Here is a 12342-nt window from a genome sequence, read left to right on the forward strand (position 1 = left end):
AAGGTGTTAAGGTATCAACAAGCTCAAGAAATATTAAAAATGGCAAAAGCAAATAAAAACTTGAATTATAAAGGATCAAAACTGATTTTAGTACCGGATTTTGCTAAATATACAGCAAACATAAGAAAACAATTCCTTACATACAGACAGCAGCTGAAAGAAAAAGGATACATATATGGATTATATTATCCATCCACTATGAGAGTATCCAGTGGAAATAAATCCATATACTTTCAAGACCCGGAAAAACTGAAAGAATTTCTGACACAAAAAGAACCTAAGTTTACATAAAAAACAGAACAATTCAGCTGAAGAAAGAAGAAAGAAGATGGAAAAAAGGGAAAATAAAGAAGATTATTAATAAAAAAAAAAATAAATAAATAAAAATTAAGATATAATAAATGTTATTAACTGGAAAAATAATTTATATTTATTGATATAGTGGATGCAATAATATAATATTATTTTATTAAATTAATTATTAATAAAATATTAGCATCCACAATCATTAATATTATAAAAAAAAAAAATAAAATAAATAAATAAATAAATAAATAAATATAAATAAAATATATAATTATAAAAAAAAAAATTTATATAAATTACATGTTTTAATCAAAATAGAAAATTTATTCAATCATATAGCATATTAACTTATTATGATTAAGGAATAATGAAATGATTTACAAAGAAATTATCATTAAAAATATTGATAGGAAAAATTTATTATTGATATATTGAGAATAAGATTAAAAAATGAAATATATTAATTTATTATAAAAACAATATTTCAATTCTGTATAAGAAAATTATAAATTTTATGAAATATATACAAGAAAATAATTTGATTATTGACAGGATTAATTAATAAAATAGATATCGAAAATAAAATTTTTATTTGAGTCAATTATTCAGTCATATTAAATTATAATGAAAAATAAGAAAATAAGTAACTGATTGGTTGATAATAAATAAAATATGAATTTATTATAAAACTTATTTATTGATATAAAATGTATATTTTATTCAACTAATTAATCAAATTAATTTATTATGAAGATGATCTACGAAAATGATTGAATTGCATTATTATTAATATTAATATTTATATATTTATATAAAAATGAATATATTTAATTTATATGAAGATCTATAGATATATATAGAGAAATAGAGCTATATTGTAATATGTTTATTTATTAAGAGTATAATATTACATGTATGCATGATATTGAATTTAATTTTATAAATCAAATATATATAATTCTCAGTAAATTTATAAAATATTATAGATTAAATGGATATAAATTTCAATTATATAAGGGTGGAAGTATAAAGAATGTATTGAATTTAGAAATATGTTTGTTTTTTTTGTAATAATATAATGAATTATTAGTTGCCTGGAGATGGAGATGTAGGTTTTGCATGACCAATGCGTGTTCCAAATCAGAATATGATAATGGGTGGGAGGGGAGGGGAAAAATAATGGGTGGGATAGGATATGAATTTTTAATGAATGTGCTAGGAGATAATCGTGTAAACTATCATAGAATATTGGTTAAAATATAACTATTAATTAGATGGATATAAAAATGTATTCGCTGAATGTCAATGGTTTAAATCATCCTATTAAGAAGAAGAAATTATTATCGTTCCTTAAAAATCAAAATGCGGACATTTACTTCATTCAAGAGACCCATCTTTCGGAAATTGAATCAAAAAAAATTATCTGGAGGTTGGATTTCTAAATGTTTATTTGCACCGGCTTTAAAGAAAAAAGCTGGAGTGGCTGTTCTAATAAACAAAAAATGTAATGCAGATTTTAAATTAATTAATTATGATCCCTTAGGTAGATGGGTACATATCGAGATGGTCCTGGGAAATACAACCCTGAACTTATTCAATTTATATGCTCCTAATACGAATCAAATGGAGTTTTTTAAACAAATTCAACAATTGCTCTTACCACTGGCTACATCTAATTTAATAGTAGCAGGGGATTTCAATGCTGTAATGGATCCGATTTTGGATAAAAAACCAAGTAAAGTTATGAAATCATTAGGCTTAGATAATTTGATAATATCTTGTGATTTAGTAGATATATGGCGAATTCTTCATTTTAATGATCAGGAATTTTCTTTTTGTTCTCAGGTCCATAAATCTTTTTCACGAATTGATTATATATTTGTTTCTAATAATATAGCGCAGCGTGTCTTAAAAGCAGCAATTGATTCCATTATAATTTCAGATCATGCTGGTGTGTGGATTAATCTTCAAAATTATGATGTTGAAAATTTTGATTTAATTTGGAGATTTAATAATGATTTATTAGCGGATTCAAAATTTTCTTGAAGACTTTAAAATAAAAATGCAAGAATTCTTTCAATTTAATGAATCAGATGATATTAATGCTGAGATCTTATGGGATGCTTTTAAAGCAACTATGAGAGGAAAATATTATTTCATATTCAACATTTATTAATAAACAAAAAAAAAACAATTTATTGAGATGGGAAAGCAAATTAAATTATTAGAAAATAAATTAATTGAGAAATGGGAAAATAATACACTACAAGAATTATTAAAATTAAAAGTTAAATATAATGAGATTTCTTCTCAAATTGTGAGGAAAGACATTTTCAACAAACAAGTACAATATTATGGAAATTCAAATAAAGCGGGGAAATTATTAGCAAACTTTCTAAAAGCAAAGAAAAGAAAATCTAAGATTATTGCAATTAAAGATACACAAGGTAACACACATACCAACACAAAAGATATTATAACACAATTATCTTGATTTTTATAAAGAATTATATACTTCCAATTCTTATAAAAATAAAGAACAAGACGGATTAACTTTTTTAAATTCATATATTGGACCAAATATTCCAGATCATATAAAAGGAAGTTTAGAAGAACCTATATCTTTAAAAGAATTAGAAACAGCATTGAAGTCTCTTAGAGCTGGATCCGCTCCAGGTGGAGATGGGTATACGGTTGAATTTTATAAATTTTTCCAAAATATCATATTACCACATCTGTTAAATTTGTATCAATATCAAATAAAGAATGAAAATATTTCTGGTACTATGGCAGAATCGATAATTGTAGTCTTACCAAAACCAAACAAAGATCCTACTCTGGTTTCAAATTACAGGCCTATTTCATTATTGAATGTGGATAACAAATTAATGGCTAAAGTATTAGCATTAAGATTGGCAAAAGCTCTCCCTTTCATTATTGATGTACATCAAACAGGATTTATTGCTAAAAGACATTCATCAAATAATACTAGATTAGCATTCCACTCATTAAATTTAGCAAAAAATATAAATGATCCAGTTTTTTTAATATCTTTAGATGCAGAAAAAGCCTTTGACAGAGTGGAATGGAATTTTATATACCAAGCTTTACAATGGTTTGGCATAGGATCCGGTTTTATTAAAATGATTCAGACATTGTATAGCTCTCCTGGAGCAAGATTATATATTAACAATAATTTATCAAATAGATTTAACTTGCATAGGGGAGTTAGACAAGGATGCCCTCTGTCTCCTTTACTTTTTGATATTGTCCTAGAACCTTTATTAATTGCAATAAACAAAACTAAGGAGATAAAGGGAATATCATTTACCAGTTTTGAATTTAAATTATCTGCATATGCAGATGATATATTATTATATTTAAGAGAACCGGAAACTACTATTCCATGTATACTTAATTTAATAGAAAAATATGGTACTTTTTCTGGATATAAAATTAATTGGAACAAATCTGAAATTCTCCCAATAATGTTCATTGTACCAAAGGATTATTTGACCCATATTCATTTATTTGGAAAGAAGATGGAATAAAATACTTAGGAATTATGATCAAAAACACAATTGAAGATACAGTCAAAGAGAATGAAAAACTTTTATTGAAAAAAATAACAGAAATGTGTGAGCAATGGAATCCACTACATCTTTCTTGGTGGGGAAGAATTCAAACAGTTAAAATGATGATATTGCCTGTGGTTTGTTACCAAATGAGTATGATTCCAATATTTTTTCAGGGGTCATTTTATAAAAAACTTAACAATGTTATTACAAAATTTGTTTGGTGTGGGAAAAGACCAAGAATCGCTTTAGTATCATTACAAAGACCAATTGTGGAAGGGGGGGGTAAATTTTCCAAATTTTTATAGGTATCATCAAGCCTATATCTTAAGACAGGGTATGTATTGGATCCTCCCAGACCTTTTAGAAAATGTACCAGATTGGCTATATTTAGAATGGCGGCTCCTGTTCCCTTTATATCCAGAACAGTTAATAACTATAACAATGCCTAAAAGATACAAAGATCACAGAATTTTATTTGACACTTGGAAAACATTGAGATATATCAGTAATTTATCATCAGAACCTATTGCTAAATCTCTAAATCAATCAATATGGATAAACTCCAGGATCAAGATTGGCGGATTTAAAATCGTCTGGAAGCAATGGATAAATGCAGGAATAAGAACATTGAATGATGTCATATCAGAAGGATCACTGCTTAGTTTTTCACAATTGCAAAATAAATTTGGATTAAATAAAACACAATATTTTAAATGGATGCAATTGAAGCAGGCCATTCAGGTAGGGTTCCCTGAATGGAAAAATCTAAATAATCAATATAGTTTACAGGTTCTATGTTTCCAGACGGATTTTTTGGGTCACCAAGCCGCAAAATGGTACAAATTGATATACGGATTTTTAAATAAAAAAAAAGAAAACAGGTCTTAGGGATATTTGGAGTATTGAGATTGGTCAGACAATTTCTGAATCTCAATGGCCAAGATTTTGGTCCTGGAGATTAAGATCTACAAGGTCAGCATCTATGAATCAAACATGGTTATTCTTATTACATAGAGTATTTTGGACCCCAACGCGCCTGCAAAAAATAGATAGTACTAGATCTAATAGATGCTGGCATTGTAAATTGGAAATAGGGACGTTAGATCATTTAATCTTTTTCTGTCCCTATGTAAATGCATTTTGGAATTCAATTTGGCCCCAAATTAATAAGTTACTAGAGAATCACGTAGGACTCTCATATGACACCATATTATTTGGAACTGCAATGAGAACTAAGAGTCCGATTTCAGCAAATAATAATAAGCTATTATTAATACTAACAGGAGTCGCCATGCAACAAATTACTCAAAATTGGAAAGACTATACCAAATTGAATTATACATTCTGGTGGAACTCTGTTTGTCATATTTATAAAATGGAAAAAAATATTAGCGATACAACAGGGAAATCTTCTTAATTTCAAGAAAATATGGCAACCATTGACAAATTATTCTAATGATTAGTTTCTTAGCACAATGATAAAAATTGTATATGAATGGGGTGGGATTTGATTAATTAATGGAAATATATTATATAAAAAGGGAGAGGGAATTATATTTTATATGTTATTGAATAATCTTTTTCATATTATATTTTAAATATATTATGAATTAATAATGAAAATATTTCAGATATGTAATAATTAATATATATTGTATGAATTAAATATTGTAAGAATGGAAAATTTATAAATTAAAAATTAAAAAAAAAAAAAACCCCTCCCCCCTTTTTATAAAACCACAATAGCAGTTTTTAGCGCGGGCTGGTGCACTGAATGCTTTACGTTGCTCCCGACACTCATAGAGTTCCCTGTCACCGCAGGAGCTCAATTTCCCCGTCGCAGCTAGTTTTGTCATTGTCCCTGCCCCATTCTTGTAAGCTCTGCCTTAACCACACAAGCTTCAAACGCCTATAATTTTAAGTGTTTGAGGCTTGTACAGGTGAGGACAGAGCTTACAGGAATGGGGCAGGGACAGAAAAAGGACTTGCCAGGACAGGACGGGAAAATGAGTTCCCGCTGGGATGGGGAAAAATTTGTCCCAGTGTCATTCTCTAGCGCAGAGCATTCAGCGTGCTGGCCTGCGCTAAAAACCACTATTGCTGTTTTGTAAAAGGGGGTGGGGGTGGGGTGGTATTAAGTACAGTAACCACTTATAAGTTAGATTCCCAAAATCTAGGTGCTAAGCTAGTATTCTTAATGGTAAATTTGTACCTTATTCCGTTATAGAATACTAATGTAAATCAGCTAAATTTAGGCTTGGCCACTTATGCTTGTTCTATGGCCAGGTGTAAAAGGCACACCAAAATGCAGCAGTTAGGCACCTGACTATTCAATAAAATGCATGCTTTAATAGTTGGAATGAACCAATTAGATAAAGGGAAGATAACCTATTAAGAATATGGGATAATTAAATCATTAAACCTACATCATTCAAAATGAAATAAATTGAAAGCCACTGTAGCTTATAATCTAAATAACCTAAATCAAAATATAAATGAACAAAGTATAATTGAAATTAAATTATAATCCTAATTGAGTATATAAATGTTTAAAAAGAACCGTGGTGGACATATAAATTATACAGACTTCAATCTTTGGAACCTCTTATGATGTATACCATTCCAAGTTCCAGTCTTGTATATTGTTGTAATCATCTATGTCCACCACCCCCTACCAATTAAACATCTTTTTAAATTTATTTAAATACAGTTATGTTAATCACTAAACTAAACTAAACTAAGCCTTAAGTTTATATACCGCGTCATCTCCACAGAAGTGGAGCTCGACACGGTTTACAGGAATTAAAAACAAAGAAAGGAACTCCAATGGAAGGAAGGGGGGTTTGGTAAGTAGGAGGGTGAGGGGGGAAGGGAGGGGGAAGTTACATTTTGGCGAAAAGCCAGGTTTTCAGATGTTTTCTGAAGTGTTGGAGGGAGGTCGAACACCGGAGATGGGCAGTAAAGCTGTTCCATAGCTCGGTGATCCTGAAGAGGAGGGATGTTCCGAGCTTTCCTGTACGAGAGATGCCATTTAGAGAAGGGAAGGATAGTTTGAATTTCTGAGTGGATCTGGTGGAATGAGTGTTCGAGAGCCAAGATAAAGGGAAGAGGGGAGGAAGGATGCCATGAAGAGATTTGAAGGTAAGACAGGCACATTTGTAACGAACCCTGAGGAAGACTGGGAGCCAGTGAAGCTTAGACAGAAGCGGGGAGACATGGTCGAATTTGCCTTTTGTGAAGATTAGTTTAGCTGCGGTGTTCTGAATCCGTTGGAGTCTGATAAGATTTTTCTTTGTTAGGCTTAGGTAGATGGAATTGCAGTAGTCAAGTCTGGAGAGAATGATGGATTGGACAAGGACAGCGAAATGATGCTGGTGGAAGCAGGATCTGATTTTCCTTAACATATGAAGATTGAAAAAGCATTTTTTTACTAGGGAGTTGATGTGGTCGTTAAAGGACAATGTAGAATCAATGGTGATTCCCAGAACTTTGCTAGAGTGCTCAAGCTGTAGATTGGAGCCAGAGGAAAGAGGGATGAGGGAGGGTAGATGATCCAATTTTGGGCCAAGCCAGAGAAGTTTTGTTTTGGTCTCATTTAGTTTCATCTGAACGGAGAGAGCCCAGGATTGGAGATTAGTTATGCAGGTTGAGATGTTTTCAGAGAGGTTGGTGAGGTTCGAGTCAGTTTCGAGAAGGACAAGGATGTCGTCGGCGTAGGTGTAGAGTGTCGCAGTGGTAGAAAGTTGGAGGAGTTTCAGGGAGGACATATAGACATTGAAAAGAATCGGGGATAGAGGTGAACCCTGGGGGACTCCGCAGAGCGGTTTCCAAGGAGAGGATGAGGTGCCATTCATGTTGACGAAGTAGGAGCGGGAGCGTAAGAATTTTGAGAACCAATCTAGGACTGTGGAGTTTATGCCAATATCGGAAAGTTGGAGGATTAGTATGTCGTGGTGGACAATGTCGAAAGCAGCAGAGAGGTCGAATTGAAGAAGGACAGCGAACTTGTTGCAGGCGTGGAGTAGTTGGACCTTTGAAATTAAAGAGGATAAAAGAGATTCAGTGCTATAGTTGGGTCTGAATCCATGTTGGAAGGGTAGGAGAATGGAGAATCTCTCAAGGTAGGATGAGAGTTGGGTGGCTATGATGGATTCCAGCATTTTGGTCAGAAGTGGAATGTTGGCTATTGGGCGATAGCTGGAAGGGGTGGAGGGGTCCAGATCAGCTTTTTTCAAGAGAGGGGATAGGGAAATGTGTCCCATTTTGGTCGAAAATAGGCCTGAGAGCAGGGCGGAGTTTAAGAGTTTGGTGAGAGATGAGATGGCCTGTGCTGGAATGTTCTCGTATAAGTAGGAGGGGAAAGGATCCAAGGTGCAGTTGCAAGATTTTAGTTTGAGGCAAAGTTTAGAGACTTGGGAGTCAGAAACGGGCTCAAAGGTAGTCCAGGATCTATCGGCTGGGATATGGTTGGCCTCGTTTAGATTAGGGGTGGAGGTAATAAGCACCAGAGAGTTGTAGGCAGGGGTTGGGGGAAAGGAGCATCGTAGGGTGGTTACTTTTTCATTGAAGAATGTTGCTAGATCGTTAGCAGATGGAGAGGAGGGGAATGAGGAGGAGTCGTGTTTAGAGGATATGGAACGCCAGATATTGAACATTAATCACATTAAATAATTATAGTTACTTGATTTATTGGATTTACTACTGTTTTAAGTACTTATAAATTATTGAAAGATAAAAATCACATGTATGAAAATACTAAATGGAATTTAAATTTTAATACCTATTCGAGTTCCCATGCTATAAATATTTAAAAATCTAAAGTGCAAAAAGTGCATATATATAAAAAATCTAAATAATTAATTAATTTGAGTAAATTTGATAATTGTGAACAGAACAAAATATATAAATTTGAAAGTTTAAACTAAAGTGTGAAAGTGCATATATATGAAGCCCAAATAGTTAAATGAATTAGTTTGAGTTAAATTTGATAACTATAAACAAAACTAAAAAAATTCCTAAACCATGCTTATACTTGAATCCTTATTGAAGATTGTGAAAAATAAATTATGAACTCTATAACTAGTATTTTCTACCTTTTGTTATCTCTGGTTTCTACTTTCCTCATCTTCGTTTCACTCTCCATTCCATCCAGCATCCACCCTCTTTCTCTGTCATCTTTCTGTCTCTACTCTCTCCCCCATGCTTTGGCATCTCTCTCTTCTCTTTTCCTTCCCTCCTTCCCACCCAACTCAACCCATGGTCTGGTATCTGCTTCCCTTCCACTGTGCCCTGGTATTTCTCTCCTCTCTTCTCCTTCCATCTCTCCCTCTCCCTCCATGCTCTGGCGTCTCTCCCCTCTCCTTCCATCTCTCCCTTCCCATCCATGCTCTGGTATCTCCTCTCTTTCCTTTCTTTCTCTATCTCCCCCTCCCTCCCTCCTGTCTCCCTGGTCTGGCATCTTTCTCCTTCCCTTCCCTCCCCCATCCCCTAGCATCTCATTCTCTCCCTCCATGGTCTGGAATCTCCTTTCCTTCCTTTCCCTCCCTCCTTTCCTTCCTCATGGTCTGACATCTTTCATTTCCTCTCCCTTCCCTTGTCTCCCTCCCTCCTTCTCCTCAATCGAGTGCAGTATTTCTCGCCCCCTCCCCAATCAGGTGCAGCATTTCTCTCCTCCTCCCCTCTCTCCCTCTCTTTGTCACTCTCCAGTTGGTAGCACAATGTTCACAATTTGCTGCTCTTGCTGGCATCAGGCCTTCCTGTACTTCCTGTTTCTGCAAAGGCAGGACCCAGCAGAGAGGAAGGCTCAACGCCGACAAGAGCACCAAATTATAAATGCTGCTGCTGCTGCCAGGAAAAAGTTCTTGATGCTGACGCCAGTCCTTGGAGGCATCGGCAAGCACCCCCTTATGGGCTGCACCCAGGGCATACCACCTTCCTGTCGTCGGTCCCTCCCCCCCCCCCTTCCTTGGTATACCACTGATTTTTAGCTTGGTTTAGTAAAAGGACCCTTTAGCAAATAATGTGCTTTGACACATGCACATTTGTAAACCTAACTCTTAAATTTCAAACTACCTTGAGTAGGAAAATATCTACTGTCACTATGGTGCTTGCTATGAGCTCAGGCTTGTGAGGTGAGTAATAAAATTTTAAATTCAAATCCAAAGATATAAATGTTTTTAAAATGAGAGCAAATCAATACCATATTCTGCAGTGCAAGAGTTCTGTGGTCTTTTTGCTCCATAGAACAGTCAAGATGGGGAAAGTTGTATTGGCATTTCTCAGGTGTGTTAGGCAGAGTCTTGGCCATTATGCAGTGGCTGTACTTCATGACTGGAGTTAGACTGCATGTGTACCAGATTCTGGAGAGCAATGAACTTTGTGATGTTTAGCAGAAAGCCATCACTGTAATAGCTGACCTGAAGAGGAACTGAGGAGTTGAGTTCTGTGGGCCCATAATCTAGTAGAGAGAGGCTGGAAGCCTAAAGAAGCAGAAATTGCTGTGGTTCAGTCCCCACAAACAAATGAGGGGAAGTTTATTTTCAGAATGCATAAGCCCAAGGCATCTCAAAAGAGGCTATTGAAAAGACTTTCTGGATAGTGCTGTAGTTTGGAGGCAACCATAAAATACTTATCTTCGTTTGCTTGAACAATGCATGTATCTTCTGAGAACAGAACAGTGCATATATGATTGTACAAGACCACCTCTAAACACATGGCCATCTTGCAACCACAACATGGCTTCTGGAAGAGGATGTTACTTTTTTTTCTTATCAACTTAATTTGAAGGAATTTACCCCCTCTTTTACTAAGGTGCTCTTGCGCATCTTAGTAAAAGGACCCCTTATTAAGCAGGCAAGAATTGCCATTTAAAAAAAATACTATGGTTTCATCTGTATGCCACATTCTCATCCAGTAGGATTGCATGATGATCAGAGGATGCCTTCTACAGTATGGCAAATCTATAAAAACATTAATAAACCAAATTGATTCATTACTGCTACTAACATTTTACTCCTCACAATTTTTTTTTTTTTTTGCTGCACTTGTTTAAATATTTATTCTTTCATAGCTGGGAAGAATGGAACCTTTACTTTCCTGTGCCAGTACTGTGATTGCTTTTTTTCAGATCTGAAATCTCTTAGATTCAATTGTGATTTTCTACTACAAAAAAAATATTCTTGCACTCTGGGTTTGCTTGTAACTTTTGCTTCACAATCAAAACACTCCTATAAATTGCTACACTGATTGTCTGTTTTGTTTTTCTCTTTCTGCACAAGCACTCCTATCTGGACAGGGAAACCTCCCTCCTTCTGAGAAACATTGCAGGGAAGCCTTCTCATTTGCTGACCAAGGTGATGCTTTGTCTTTCCACTTGCATGTCACCATTTCTTCATAGGCAGCATGGTCTTTATAAAGTGAATGTGAGCAACTGAAATGTTTAATAATAATAACAGCTTATATACCGCAGGACCGTGAAGTTCTATGCGGTTTACAAAAATTAAAAGATGGTACAGGTTGAATGAACTTAGCAGAGGAGAGAGATCGAGTAAACAGTTCAAGGTAACCGATATTGAAGAGAAAGAATTGTACGGGTCAGTTGTTTAGATACGTCAGGAACAGATGTGTTTTTAGGCGTGTCCTAAATTCCCTATAAGTGAAAGGTGTTTAATTGGCTGGTGTGAGTTCTGGCAAGATTTAACATTGGGTCAGGTTTGTGAAATACACTCTCCCTTTATGATAGACGAGGGGTCTCTAACCTTTTTCATGTAAACGGCTGCAATGTGAATACGAGAGAGTTTTTTGAGGGCCACCAAAAGATTTCAAGCTTATGCATACTACTAATTTTGTAAACTGCATTGACCTGCTTGTTCAGACTGGGCATTAAAAATTAATGCTAATATATCCTTGCGTATTCTAGAATTTATATTTTAAAAACTCACTTTATTTTGGATTGTCAATAGCAAATTTCATAAATGGAGACGCTTGACTAGCACACTTAAGAAATTGTTTGCAGCTATTATATCAAGTGGGCAAGATTGAAATTAACACACTCACAGGATTTGGAGAGCATTTCAGTCAACTATTTGGGGGCCTCATGTGGCCCAGGGGTCAATCATTGGAAACCACTGTGAAAGACAATAATCCTTAGAAGCTTGACCTCCTGAGGGCAGAGGTAGTGTGCATAACTAAAGCTTTCTAAACAGAAAAATTGAGAAAACTTGAAGCATTCCAGTAATGGAGAAGTGCTTGTAAAAAAAAAAAAAAAAATCTATAACTTTATAAAACAGCCTCTAAAGCAAGTGTTCTTCAATCTTTTTACACCTATGGACCAGCAGAAATAAAATAATTATTTTGTGGACCGGCATCGGTCTGTGGACCGGCGGTTGAAGAACACTGGGCTAAGTCGTGGGCCAGACCCCGCCCATCTCTACCAAATCTCCACCCCCAGACCCCACCC

General features: G+C 34.5%; 1 protein-coding gene across 6 annotated transcripts in view; it reads left to right on the top strand.

The window, feature by feature from the left end:
* The window catches only part of RAPH1 (Ras association (RalGDS/AF-6) and pleckstrin homology domains 1), a 494561-nt gene that overhangs the window by 284207 nt on the left and 198012 nt on the right, over window positions 1–12342 (top strand). For 4 of the 6 annotated variants that reach the window (XM_033946873.1, XM_033946869.1, XM_033946872.1 and 1 more), the window contains one exon: window positions 11162–11236. The exons of the other annotated variants lie outside the window; for them this stretch is intronic. In XM_033946873.1, coding sequence (XP_033802764.1) covers window positions 11162–11236 — 75 coding nt within the window. The remainder of the gene's footprint in view (window positions 1–11161; window positions 11237–12342) is intronic. 6 annotated transcript variants of the gene reach the window in all.

The sequence above is a fragment of the Geotrypetes seraphini genome, chromosome 5, assembly GCF_902459505.1.
Source record: "Geotrypetes seraphini chromosome 5, aGeoSer1.1, whole genome shotgun sequence".
Classification (NCBI taxonomy): domain Eukaryota; kingdom Metazoa; phylum Chordata; class Amphibia; order Gymnophiona; family Dermophiidae; genus Geotrypetes; species Geotrypetes seraphini.